Source organism: Aquila chrysaetos, chromosome 3, assembly GCF_900496995.4.
Source record: "Aquila chrysaetos chrysaetos chromosome 3, bAquChr1.4, whole genome shotgun sequence".
NCBI classification, from domain to species: Eukaryota; Metazoa; Chordata; class Aves; order Accipitriformes; family Accipitridae; genus Aquila; species Aquila chrysaetos.
The window spans coordinates 14,732,814-14,746,295 of NC_044006.1; the positions used below are offsets into that span (position 1 = coordinate 14,732,814).

The 13,482-nt window shown below is 43.6% G+C and overlaps 1 protein-coding gene across 5 annotated transcripts in view; it reads right to left on the minus strand.

Annotated features, from left to right (window-relative positions):
- The window catches only part of LOC115338848 (transient receptor potential cation channel subfamily C member 4 associated protein), a 39,193-nt gene extending 26,360 nt beyond the window's left edge, over nt 1–12,833 (minus strand). Inside the window, exons 1-3 of one of the 5 annotated variants that reach the window (XM_030007764.1) lie at nt 12,659–12,833; nt 2,670–2,798; nt 2,287–2,403 (exon numbers count right to left, since the gene is read on the minus strand). In XM_030007764.1, the coding sequence (XP_029863624.1) occupies nt 2,287–2,403; nt 2,670–2,798; nt 12,659–12,802 (390 nt within the window). In that variant the 5' untranslated portion in view covers nt 12,803–12,833. Of the gene's footprint in view, nt 1–571; nt 1,574–2,286; nt 2,404–2,669; nt 2,799–3,343; nt 3,442–12,658 lie in introns of those variants that run through there. The other 4 variants (XM_030007765.2, XM_030007768.2, XM_030007769.2 and 1 more) reach the window with 4 other exon arrangements.
- Between the last annotated feature and the right edge of the window lie 649 nt (nt 12,834–13,482).

Genomic DNA, 13,482 nt, shown 5'->3' on the forward strand with positions numbered 1-13,482 from the left:
TTCTGCAAGAAGCATTGCAAAAAGCCCCTACTTTTAAAATTCAGTTTAAAATTGTTAAGAGCAACGTAGGCATCACCCAATGAAGTCATCCCAACCAATAATATACTTGCCCTATTTGTTCCAGCTTAACTTTACCCTTCTTTTAATGAACTGCCTACCCAGACACAGAGGAAAACATCTGACAGCACTGGAGGCACCGCCCACATTTTAAGCACTGACAAATAAATAGGCAACTTTAAAGAGGAATATACATTTTCCAGCAATATATGTAATAGTAGCTGTAGCATCAATAGGGTAGAGAAAAATGACTGCAGCAGTAATGTAGTGCTCATATTAATGGCTTACGTTTTAGGAGGAGAATGCACAACTCAAGGCTTGGTACCCGAGATAAGCATCCAAAGATATCCCTATGCACTTGGGATGCAGGCCACCTGCTCTTCTCCTGGGAAAGAACACCTACTGAAACAAGTCTATCTTTTAGGGGTGGCCACAGTCATGATCACTCCTGCCTTGCCACAGAGTGGATCTTTTCAGCTAGTATTTATTTTTCCTGGTCAATACTATAACCCACCATGTATTTATCACCTTATTCTTGCAGAACTGGTATGCTCCTCACATACACTCCAGGGACTGGACTGCAGTGGTGTGAGACACTCCTTGGAGAGGGCTTTCTTCAGCCATCCTACTGAAACTGCAACAGTATGCAGCAAGAAGCGCAAGAGTCCAATGGCAGAAAGAGAATAGGTAACAGGGTGCCTCACCAGAGGCAGAAGGAGCAGAAAGGGAGTTATGAGATCTTATTTCTTGGACTGGGGTTGCATTCAGATCCAAAGTCCACGAGGCTTGTGTACCAGTTCATGTGTTTGTACTCTCGGGTAATATTTTACATGTATTCATATAAAGGGAGGAGACACAAATGTGCATTTGTTCTTCCTTGATGTAAAGGCTGTCAGAATCCAAAAATATTTTAAGGAATATACTATCACACATTATAGCATATACAGAGTATACTGCAAATTTAGTGTCCTTCAAAGCTACTCATGCTTCACAGTTCAAAATACTGCAACACAGAATCAGCACATGGCATACACAGAACCAGCAGCTTAGACTACTTCCCTTTCAAGTCCTGGAGTAGGATTTTCAAAAACACATAGTGCTGGCTTCTACCACTGCATTAAACTCACTTGTATCAGCCAAATCTCTGGCCATAGTACCAGATAATTACAGTATATTTGATATTTACCATCTCCAGCCCAAGAAAAAACAACAATAAACAAACAACCCCAACCAACAAAACCCAACCAAATATCCCCTCCTCCCCCCACTTACTCTGTGCATTCTTATGTTAAAAGCACTTCTACAGGAAGTATCACTATTTCCCTTTAAAAACAAGGGAAATTTAGAACATTTTCATACAACTTTCTACATTGTTTGGGCAGCTGAAGACTTTTGTCCTCAGTTAACAGGATACCAGCAGCTAAACCAGTGTTAATTTCAAAGCAACATAATCTAAATACAAGTTTTACTTAAGTAAAGGCATACTAAGTGTAACAAGAGAGAAGTAGCAAAGACACTGTTTAGTTAGACAACAAAAAAAAAAAAAAAAAAAAAAAAAGAGGAAGACTGTCAATTAGTTCACTGGAAAATATAAATCATACATTATTAATGAAAGCTAAGATTCCAGAGGCTGTCACCATAAAATCGAGCAAACGTGGGTATTTGTGTAATGTAGAATTAAAAAAAAAAAAATTAACAAAAAGATAAATTGCCAGAATGTCTACAGAAACCTTGCAGTTCTGTTTAAAAACATTTCCACAGATGAAGTAGTCTGCATTGCATGCCAGCAATAAACATAGACAACCTGGCTAAGAGAGTGCCCTAGTGTGCTTAAAAACCCGCCACATACCCTTCAGTGGCAAGTGAAATTCTCAGTGCTCTAGTACCAACTGTATCTCACAACTAGAAATCATTTGAAACTGTTTTCATTGAGAACCTAGAGGTCTCACCAGTTAAAAACTGACTGCCCGAAGAAAACGGTCAGATCTTCTATATCATACAAGAAAAAGCACCTCACTTTTGATGATATAATACCTCGGAAAATACACCCTTTTCACATTTTGATTAACAGAAATAGGCACAATTCTAACACTTAACATCAAATTGGCTAAGTCATTCTGTAGCTTGCATTTAGATGCTTCAAAGGTCTCAAGGACCTCACTTACAGATTTCTCAGTGGTATGACTATCATGAAGAAATCTTTTGATATCGTTGAAAAAACACACTTACATCAACTCCTCCAAATAAGTCAAATGTATATGTATTTGGGAAAGTGGACTCTTGAGCAGCTTTTCTATCTTCTGTAACAAATGCCATGGCTTCCATTGAAAGAAGTGGAGAAATTTCCTGCGTGCAGTTTAAAAAAAAAAAAAAAAAAAAAAAGACAGTTCAAAAAGAAAACTGTATCAGTATAAACACAATTGTCTCCAACTATCTGTGTGATCTACTGACTAATCAATTACACACATTCCCAGCTCTTATCTACCAGGCAATTCACAGATACTATCATGCAAACAGTTTCAAAAATTAGTTAGAATATGATCACAGTAGACTTTAAAGAAAGCAACAACAAAATAACCCCTAGCTTTCAGGAAGAACAGTGCAGACAGTACCTTTAAGATGCTTTGGCACTGGGAGAAATCGCTGTTTGGGTGGCTATGTTCATACAGCTTTTGCAACAGTAAGGGAATCCCATTCCATTTTGCTTGTTTATCTCTTTCCTTTAACAAGGCCTCTGTGATCTGCAACAAAGGAAGAATTTAATTCCCATGTGTCCAATGCTTCATAACCAGGAAAACAACCTTACCACCTCCCCAAAATATCAATATCCGAGTATCACAGAAAAACAGTTTATTGTAGAGAGTACCAATACAAAAAATACCATTATGAAATCCAGTACCTCTTTCCATGCAGCAATTTATCCAGGACTGGTAGCTGCAGAATTTTACAGGTGGTCAAAGTATCTTAAGCAGGACAGGCCTTAAAGCAGATGTTATAATTTAGAGTACTTATCTCATTCCATATTTTTATATTGATCATATATTTTAAAATGGGAACACATTACTCTCTAAATAATTCCATTAGTAGAACTCCAATTGACAGGTCACTGAATGAGGAAACGGGTGCCCTTGACACTATCAAAAATTACACTAGTCTAAGGCAGACGGAACCCTGAAGATGGAAAGGCTTCATTACTTGTTACATTCAGCTAGTAATGAGTATTTCCCCAGCCAAGTCCCTGAAGCCACTATTGGTCATAGCAATGACCCAAACCACTAAGACTTACAAGCAGGCTCCAGAAGAATGTATCAAAGATACAGTGAAAATTTCCTCTGTAGTGTTGGGCTGGTTATAAATGGAGACCAACAACTAAATCAGTAGAACAACACCACTGTCATTATCCTCTGGGAAGCAGGCTGCAACCACAAAAAAGAACACCTTAGCATTTGCTACTACATTTGTGCAAACCTTCTCCAATTTTCCTCCTTCTCCCCAAGATTAAAAAAAAAAAAATTCTCAATATTCACCGCTATATTTTACTCCAGAAAAAAACTGAAGTAGCAGCACAAGACTAATAAATATTCTGCTTAGAATTGACAAAAGAGGTTTTGAAGCCTGAACGCTTCCAGGTTACTGCCAGCAGATGCTGTAAAGGAGGAGCTCTTCATTAAAGTTCACCATCCAGTCAATGCTGACCAAAATTTAACTCCCTTCCTTAACAATACTTCAGAGGTACCTAGATCAACCCCAAAATAGGGAATTATCCTTGTACAGAAAGGTAAGGCCGGCAACGACAATTACAGCCAGCAAGATTTCTGGCTGGTTTTACAAAATTTTTATATGCCCTCCAAAAAAAAAAAAAAAAAAAACCCCAATCCCCAGGTCAACAAGACTGCATCTCAATGCAACATGTGTGGATTTTCTCTTATTCCTAGGCCTAAACCTCTAAGCTGCTCTCATTCTGCATAAGTCACTCCCCGAACCTTTCTGTGGTTAACCTGCATTGTTTCCCTCCAGCCTGCTTAAATGTTCAGTTAATAGTTAACAGCCAGGAAATCTTGCTTCTTATTGTTTCAGCCAAGACATCCTTCTCAGATATACCTCAGTGTACAATTCCAAAGGGCCATTCAATTCCTGATTAGACAATTATATGCAAATATACTCCAATTTCTGATTGAGAATTTAACTCTTCCCTGCTTGTTAGGCAGCACACAGGAATACCAGAGAACTGATGCAAGCACATGAAAACTCAGACTGGCAGTGCTAGCTGCTATGGGTCCTCACCCTTCTTCTAAGCTTCCCAGATACTTAGTGTTCTTTTCCTGATGAAATACCCAAATTTGTACATGACTAAGAACTTCAAGGCTCTTGAAGTACCAGGTTTTCTTACTACAAGGGGTGATTGAAGCAGCATGAGCAAACCTGGGACATAAAACTCCCTCCAGTTTTTAACTTTTCCCTGCTTTCTGACTTCTGAATAAGACTAATCAACCAGCACTGCTGCAGAGCGACACAGAGTTCCTTCTGAGGAGGCCATTCACACGAGAAATGGCAGGACAAAACCAGAAAGTCAAAATGGCTTCTCATCATTTGCACTATGAGTCATGGGTCAGTTCCTTTGAAGTCACAAATTTCCATTTCTCCTTATAATACCAGCACAGAGACAGCAAGGATTCTACCACTACCCCCTCTCAGGTGTGGGAGGAGTATACAACCCCACAAGTGGCAGGAGGAACTGGATTAATTGCTGGGTAAAGTGCAAAGAACGTGCAGCAAAATGCCAGGGAAAGAATCCAACTCTCCAGCTCCAGCTGATGTGGAAGATACTACAGGCAAAGATGACGTGCATGGGCTGCAATCTCAGGTTCCAGTAGCACAGCGCAGAATTCAGCATCCAAGTGCTCTAAGAAAAGGCCAAAGCCCTTAATTGATGTTAAAAACTTGTCCTGGGCTTAATACCACATTTGTTAATCGCACATATGCTTCTTGGTTTGGGGCAGGATCCATCTCCATTCTCATTTCTACACTAGTAGGTCTTCCTCTCCCTGTCCCCGACTCTGAGAGGCAGTCACTTGTGCTGGTCTGCAGAAAACCTTCAGAAGTGAAATTCTGAAAGAATGAAGCAAATGTTTCCTTGCTCTCATCTTCTTTTAACTACTTTAAAAAAAAAAAAAAAGTAGTAAAGTTTTTCTTTCTCTTGATTTAATACATGTCTCTGGTTTCATTGCAAGCTCTAGCTTGTGGTCCCTATTCTGTATTTATGAGGCTACCCTGGCTCTGAATATTTCCATTGTGGCGGGGTGGTATTTGCCAACGCAAAGATTTTGGATTCTGTAGAGGGATTAAAATTCAATTAGATTATATGGAGCTGACTTTCTTTACAACCATTTTGGTTAAAAACTGCATCTCATGATTTCTGTAATAGCAGCTAGTCAACAGTTTTCATTTATAAGTGAAGTTGGTTTCCTTCTTGCTCTTTTTGGGCAAACATTATTGAATAGTCATCAAAATTAGCACTGGTTCTTTTGGGGCTCCTTTCCCTCTCTAGAATTTTTTGGTCTCATCCAAGCAGGATAAGTGCATTCCAACACTATTTATCAGAAATTTTCTTCATTCACTGAATAGCTCTGGATAAAATACCTGAAATCTTGCATACAAAGCTTCAGAAGTTACATACTATCTAGCAAGAAGGGGAGGTTGCAGAAGCCCAGCTGGAAATGGCATCAATTAAAAGAAAGGGCCTACCTAACTGACGACTGCTGGGGTTACAAACCATCACACCTTACTGGCATTAGAAGATGACAGAGCAAGTACAAATTACTGGGGAAACAAAAGAACCAGCGTCAAAACTTCCCTACCACCCAGGTACAGCAAACCGAACTGGTACAAACACCAGGACTCCACACAGTCAGTTCTCAGAAGTCTGCTGTAACACATCCAAGTTTTGTATCACAAACTGAGAAACCCGGGGGATGGCACGCTATGGCTCTCCAGAAGCAGTTATATTCCAGGCGGGCCTCTGAAACAAGGCAGCATGCACTAGGTCAAGCCCAAGCACAGAGCTCCCAAACTCTGTCATAGTCCAAAGCGGTCTGTACGATGCCAGTTTTACACTGGCAGTTTACTGAATGCAGTTCACCAGCTAGGTGATCAGATACCTAACCAGTACCAGCCATGTCTCCCTGCTCCAGCTGTGTTGTTGAAGCCATGACAGTGGTTTTGCTGGAAGGGCAATCAAAGACTTTGGAGAAGATTTAAGTACAGTTAAAAATGTGTCATCAAGCACAACCATGACTGCAAGGTAGAGTACGCTGAGTGGTTTTCTCTTTAAAGTCTCCCAAAAGACTGGAGCCCAGGATTTCCCAGGAGATTACTCCAAAGACTGATAACTACCGTAGGAATACTTCCCTACTACAGAGTTTGAGTAACTTTTATGCATATTTTTTCTTGAAAGTATATGAAGGGCTGAAGAAAGACACTACACACAAATCTAAATCTTTCTTTTAAATTTCTTTCTAATCCTCCTGTGTTATAAATCCTTTTAAAATGCCCCACCATCCATTAGCATAATGGTCAATAAATAATTATGAATAATACCTAAATCTTAATCAAGTTATATTAAGTTATACGTCAATAATTACCTAAATCCATCCCTTGATCAGTTCAGTTTCCCTTTCCTTTCTCCCCCTCCACTTTGCTATAGTATTTGCTATCGATGTTCCTACCCGTGACTGCTATCCTCCAGGCACAGTCTCTCCAACAGAAGCAGCTTATCCTCCCTGGCTGCTTTGTGCCTGTGCCCCTGCCCGTGGTCAGAACTGCATTACAAGCATTGCCAAAACATTTGTTATTGGCCTGAGATCTCTTGTAGTCATGACTGCTTCAAAATCCTTTCCCCTTCCAGTGAGGATTTTCATTTCCATTTGTGTTCCTGCATTGTGACAATTTTCATTGCCCTACAAAGTAAACCTCTTACTTTCCTAACCTGATCTCCACCACTTTTCTAAGCTGTGGGCAGTGACACAACTCCATGTCTTCCCATAGTTGCTGACGAACTAAAGGCCCATGAGCACATGACAGTAGCAGAAATACGAGCTAATCCTCCCCTTTGCTCTCCAGTGTAGGGGTAGCAGTTTTCTAATAAAACTGTGTCTCTATTTCACATTTTACCCTCCAAACATTTCACTGTCTTGCTGAACACTCACTACAGGATGGTGTTTTCTGTGATCTTCCAAAAAGTGAAAAATAATGACTCGTGTGTCCAAGCATCCTTTACAGCACTAAAGGATTCATGCTGTGATAAGACTTTACAGCTATGACACATCAGTTGTGAGTTTTCTTAATTCAATTTTTTGTTGTAATCATGCATTAGGGTAAGATTGGAAATGCTTTAAAGAAACCCAGAATTTCCATTCTCAGTATTTTCCATGACCATTTCTGAAGTATATATTCAAATGTTCTGGAAGTTTAAAAGGGAAAAGAGGCACAAGATTATGGTTCTCAAGAAACAGATGCAAGCACATGGTCTCTACATATTTTTAATAAAATTGAAGCCTTTCCATATCCTTTCCTTCAAACACTTTAGGCCGTACCTTTAAAAAACACAAAACTAATATTTGTGCAATTAAATATTTAATTTTCCTCTGAACAGTAATAACTTAGGAAGTCACCTCTGACAGACTGCCAGGAGAAGGATTATTCAGTATTTTGGGGAGTGCCCCATCATCCCAGCTCTTTATTATATTTTCCTTTTCAGTCACTAACAAACATGCATCAGTCTGGCTAAGCTCTCTCTTTCCTCACACAACTTTTCACAAAAAAAAGCCTACAACCAAGGTAAATGACAGCCCCCTGCAAGTGTTCATTTTAACACAACAGCATACTACAGAAACACAACTTCTGGCCTATACAGTGATTCTGGAAAGTGTTCCAAGGGTGAAGCTGTGACCCGCTACCCTGCAGCTGCGGGGCAGTAAACAATGCAGCCAGTCACCAGCTGGTCTTTTGCACACAGCTCTGATCAAGAACATGTCAGAGCCCCCAAAATTTTATTCATAAAAAGAAACTCCACTGGTGATATTAAGCTGGGAGAAATCCACGTAACAGCACTTCTTTCCAGCCTCTCTCCACCTCCTAGATTCTTCGAAGTGTGTATCAAGTTTCCCATAACTACTGTTTCTCCATCCTCCACAACCCTGGATGGAGCTTGCCATCCTTTCTTCTGCCAACCCAAAAGCCAGGCATGAACCCAGGGACATGGTGTCCTAGGATAAAACCTGTCGTAGCTTCTAGCCAGGTCTAACCATCCCCATGACTCCCAAACTACTGCTCTACTCACCGTCACTGGAAGGAGAGCTAGTCTACCAAGACAAAGAACAGGTCTTGCCAATCTCAAAACCCCACAGTGTTTCCAAGAGCAGAACAACTCCAACACAGATCTTTAACACCAGCAGCTCTTCAAAACCACTACAGAATCTACCAGATAGTAATAATAGCTACTAATGTTTGTTTTGATGATCTTACTCTTGGAGAAAAATGAACCAACTAATATGTAAAATTATATTAACTTCTCAGTGATTACTTTTTCCTTGGAACTGCCTAAGTTTCTTCTTTAATTCATTTTGAAAGAAAGCAAAATCTGTAGGGATATCTAGGAAAAAGCAGAGGGGCAAGGAATATCACATCTACAACAGTTTTCTTCCCACATATCTTCAGTCACACAAAATAAGACTACTGAAGTCCAACACTACCACTTTTGAGCATTCTAGTGTATGACAGAGCTCTGGTCCCCATTACATAAAAAAACCTGTCCAGGCTTTCCAATACGTGCTAGCTGTCCTCTGCTGAAGAGGTATAAGCCTGTTAAGACCCATACAATTAGAGCTACTAAAGTGGATTACATTCACGTGAATGTTTTGTTGGTAGTGGTGTTGTAAGGAGGAAATAAAACTCATTAGAAAAGAAAGTATTTTCTCAGAGTTAGGAAACTACTACAGACTACTGATAACTTGAGCTGGAAATCTGGATGTCCGAGGCAGAAAATGTTTTCCTTCCACAGAGATTTTTTTTTTTCAAAGTGGATAGGGACTATCCTGCAAAGGCAAGCATCTCTTCCTAGGGATAGCAGATCATGAAATACAGCTGGAAAAATGGACTCCTTTTTTCCATTCTGATTGTTTCAGCCAAACCTTGGCAATCCTGCGAGAGTGAGACCAGTGCTGACGATCTGCTCTTGGGACCGCACCAGAAGCATGCTAGTTTGCCAGCAAATCACTGGTTAGTGCATTATTATACCACTCTGTCTACAGGGATTCACATAGCTGCACCTAAACATCTTCTGGTTTCACATTATATGCATGCTTTTCACAGTTGGCTTGCAGCAGATGAAGTGTGTGCCCTCTTGCTAAGAGGATTCGAGCTTGATCAGCTGAGCCAAAATGTTCCTCTGCCTTCAAGGAACCACAGCATAAACCCCGTCAGGTCTTATTTACAGTGCCTGTGTGCACACAGCACAGATGTGCCAGGAGAGGGACTACAGACCAGTCAGTTCACAAGCAATATTTTTCCTTATTAGAAAACGTGTGTCACTTCTGGAAAGTTGGTCTGCTTCTAGTTTACCAGTATCTGAAAAGCCCCTTTCACTTGCACTGTACTCCGTGCTAGGGCAAACCTTGATACAAGGTTACGCAATCTGATACCAACGATTGAGGCTTGCATCCAGGCAGCAGCTGATGCTAGCAGTACGGCTAAAATAGATATGTGAAGAGATAATGACAATATCTACTGAAATCTGCTTTATCCATCAACTTTCTTATTATTAATCATGAAGCAAAAAGACCAACCAGCAAGAAAGCTATGGCTCCTGGTAGGCGAGTACAGCAAGAACACACAAGGATCCAGATTTCAGAGCCTTAGCAGGCCTCGAAACTACCAGATATTCAGGCGCCCGTTGCCATCAAAAATATTTTTATGTCCCTGTAAGATCAGTCTGATGAACTTTCAGATGTAGGCCTGTCAACAATTATCCTTACCAAAGGATATCTTACCAAAGATAAGCCCCTTCTTTCCTCATACAAAAATGGATCTTGAGATCACCTAAAAATAGTATGCAAACCTTTGTTTAAGAATAAATGCCACTGCTGCCCACAGAAGGATACTAATTGTAACCTGGAGATCAGATGCTGAAATACAGTGACAACACTGCAGGAGAACACTACTCAGATGGTAGGCACCACAGCAAGGAATGGTGTTTCCCAATCTCACCGAATTAAGATCTTGAAAAGGGTTTCTCTTCCTCACGGGATACCAGCGATGCAGTCCATGCAGCATATGACCCAAAACTTCCTTGCAAAGAAAGGGAAGAGCTCAAAGGACATTCTCCAGACTTGTTCTTCTAGACCCCAACACACAGCAGCTTGGAAACTTGATCTGCACTTAAGCTTTTCAGGAGCTAATGAGTTGAGAAACTTAAGCGAAGGCTACCACACTGCCACTGAGAAGCCAACTGCAGGAAAACTACAAACATTTTGACAAAAAGTAGAACTCAAAAAAGAAAACCACCCAAAACTGCCTCGTACTTCTTTAACACATCAAAGTGTTTTATTATTTAGATTGTCTGCAAACAAAAAACTGCTTCAAGGTAAAAGTAGAGAGATACATAATTTACAAAGTTCAAAATCATTCAGGGAGTTTTTCCCTCCCACCCCCTTAGTCTAAGTGATTTAAAAACGTATTCCTACAGCATTTATGAAGCACTGGGAGCCCTAGGGGTCCAAGCTTTAAGTCTTTCAGAGCAGCACAGTGACACTGAAATTTATAAAGTAAAATAAACTAAACAAACCTCCAGCAACAACAGCAAAAACCACCTCAAACTTGGGCTTTGTGAGAAAGGGGATATAACTAGCGGAATTTCCTCGATTACTGTAAAAGCCTGGTCATTTGCTTCAGCAGTTATTTCCAACAATTCATAAAAGCCCCAAATTAAAACACAGCACCACTGCATTTATCAAGCAAACCAAAGCCCAGAGTGGAGGGAGGTACCATCCTAACGTGCAGAACGTTGTTATGGGTTTATCTGACTTAAATCGCTATGGTTGTGGGGGAGTGAGCAAGCAAGAGCACAGAGGTGGACAGGCAAGTTAGTGAGACAACATGCCACTTTGTCTACATGTCATATGAAATACACTCCCTAAAACAATCCCACAGAAATAACTTCCTTCAAAAGAGACAATATCAGGTTGAAGTTCATGCAAGTTATTTGCTTTTTCTTACGTATTAACCAAACTAGTATCTAAGCAAGCAGTAAGATAAGGACAAAAGAGCTGTTAAAAATCATCTCTGGCTCTTTTACTTCTCAGCTACAGAACGAGGCATGGACACTTATGATGAACAAGTCTTCTCCTAGTAATTGCTCAGAATCCTTGTTAATCCAGGAAAATACTGTTGTCTGCACTAGTGAAAACCACTTAGAGAAATCCCACTTTTTATTCCGTTGTAACTCTTTTAAGATACTTTAGCTCAATAAATCACCACCTGAATGCAACACTTTATCCTACACTCCAGTTTCCAAGTCTTTGCACCATTTTGCATTTAATCTGTAAAATAAATGCCAATTATTCTTCATGAAAAGAAATGAATAGCCCATTATGCGTGAGGCGCTTCTTAAAAAAAGCCAGCATAAGCACACGATAGGCACAAGCCTAGGTTAACAAGTTGATTTATTTTCTTGTATTTCCCAGCATCATCAACTGGGCAAGATGACAAATTTGAAACAGACCTGGAACAGTTTCATGGAAAACCACCTGCATAAAGCCTACCCCATTTCAAAGCTAAAAGGTCTCCTGAGCCCTAGTATCACGAGGTTGCCTTTGTCCACCAAATATGCTTAAATTTTGACGCTGCATTGTTATAGTTCCAAGCAGAGCTTCCTTTCTTTGCAGGAGAAAGCCACAACCTCTATCACCAACCAAAGCAACGGAGGAGGACGGCTCTTTTGCAGCGGGGCAAATGCTCCTCCCGCTCCACACTCTTTCTACAGGGAGACCGAGGGTGGGAAGGAGGGAAAAGCAGCTCGAAGGCACAGAGGCAGCCTTCTTCCCCACCGCGTGAGGCTGCAGGGCCACCCCTCCAGCACCAGGACCAAACCCGGGCTGGCACAGGAGGACAGGGAGCCCCAGCGAGCGCTCCGGTCCGGGCAGAGAGAGGCCGCTTTGCCAGATGCTGCCTCCGAGCAGACTTGGCGGCAGGCCCCACCAGGCCAGCCGGGCTCTTCCCGGCCTCGGGGCTCCAGGAGAGGCCCGACAGCCCCGCGCTGGTGCTCAGCCCCGCCGAGGGGCCGCCAAACACCCGCTCCCAACCCTCGACGGAGCGAGGCCTTTGCGGGCCGGGCTCCGAGGCGGATTTGCAGGCCCTGCTCGAGGCCGGCCGCGGGCGAAGGTGGGGGGGGGGGGGGGGCTCGGGGCAGGAGGTGCGGCAGGCCTCCGCCGGCCCGCCCCAGCCCACCGCCGGAGCCCCAGGCCAAAGCTCCGCCCGTTCCCGCGGGAGCCCCCAGCCGCGCCGACCCCCGGGCCCGCGCCACCGGCCCATCCCCCCCATCCCGTACCTGCGCCCCCCGCGTCAGGCCGCGGCCGCTGAGCTGCCCGTGCCGGAGCTGCGCCAGGATGTTGGTGGCCGCCGCGCGGGCTCCGCGCCGGCCCCCCCCGCCGGGCCCGGGTCCCCCCGCCGCCGCCGCCGCCGCCGCCGCCATGGCCGCTCCTCCGCTCGGACGGAGACAAACAGGAAGCGCCCCCTCCCCCCGCCGCTTTGTACTGAGCGGCGCGAGGGGCGCTCCGCAGCGCCCCCGCCCGGGCCCCGCGCGCACTGCGCCGCCGCCGGAGCGCGCCGCGGGGGGGCCGCTGGGAAATGTAGTCCGGCTGGGGGTGGCGCGCATGCGCGGAGCATCCCGGCAGGGAGGGGGCGGGGGAGGCCTCGCCATCCCCAGGCGGCCGCCTGGGTCGCCACGCTGCGTGCGGAGGCTGCTGCGGGACGGGGGTGAACGCCACGGCCACGTCCTCGCCCGCCCTTCCCCTGCCCCGGGCCGCCTCCGTCGATCTCTCCTGGGGGCTGCTGAGGCGGCAGGGCCCTGACAGGAGGGCGCCCAACTTTATTTCCGTTACAATGCCCCCATGTGCTTTACTGCTACTGTTTTACTTTTACTATTACCAGCTGAGGTGAGCGGTCCAGACACACAGGCAGAACTCAAATCCATAGCGCGGAACCCAAGGAGCTGTTTGAATCAAATGAAAGAAACCACAAAATAGAGACCGGTGACCGCCCAAAGAGCCCAGACCACCAGACAGACCTCCACGACAAAGCTGCTCTGCTCTGGGAGATGGGGAGAAAGCTGCATGCACGCAAACTGCTGAGCAAAGCAAAACTGTAATGCCT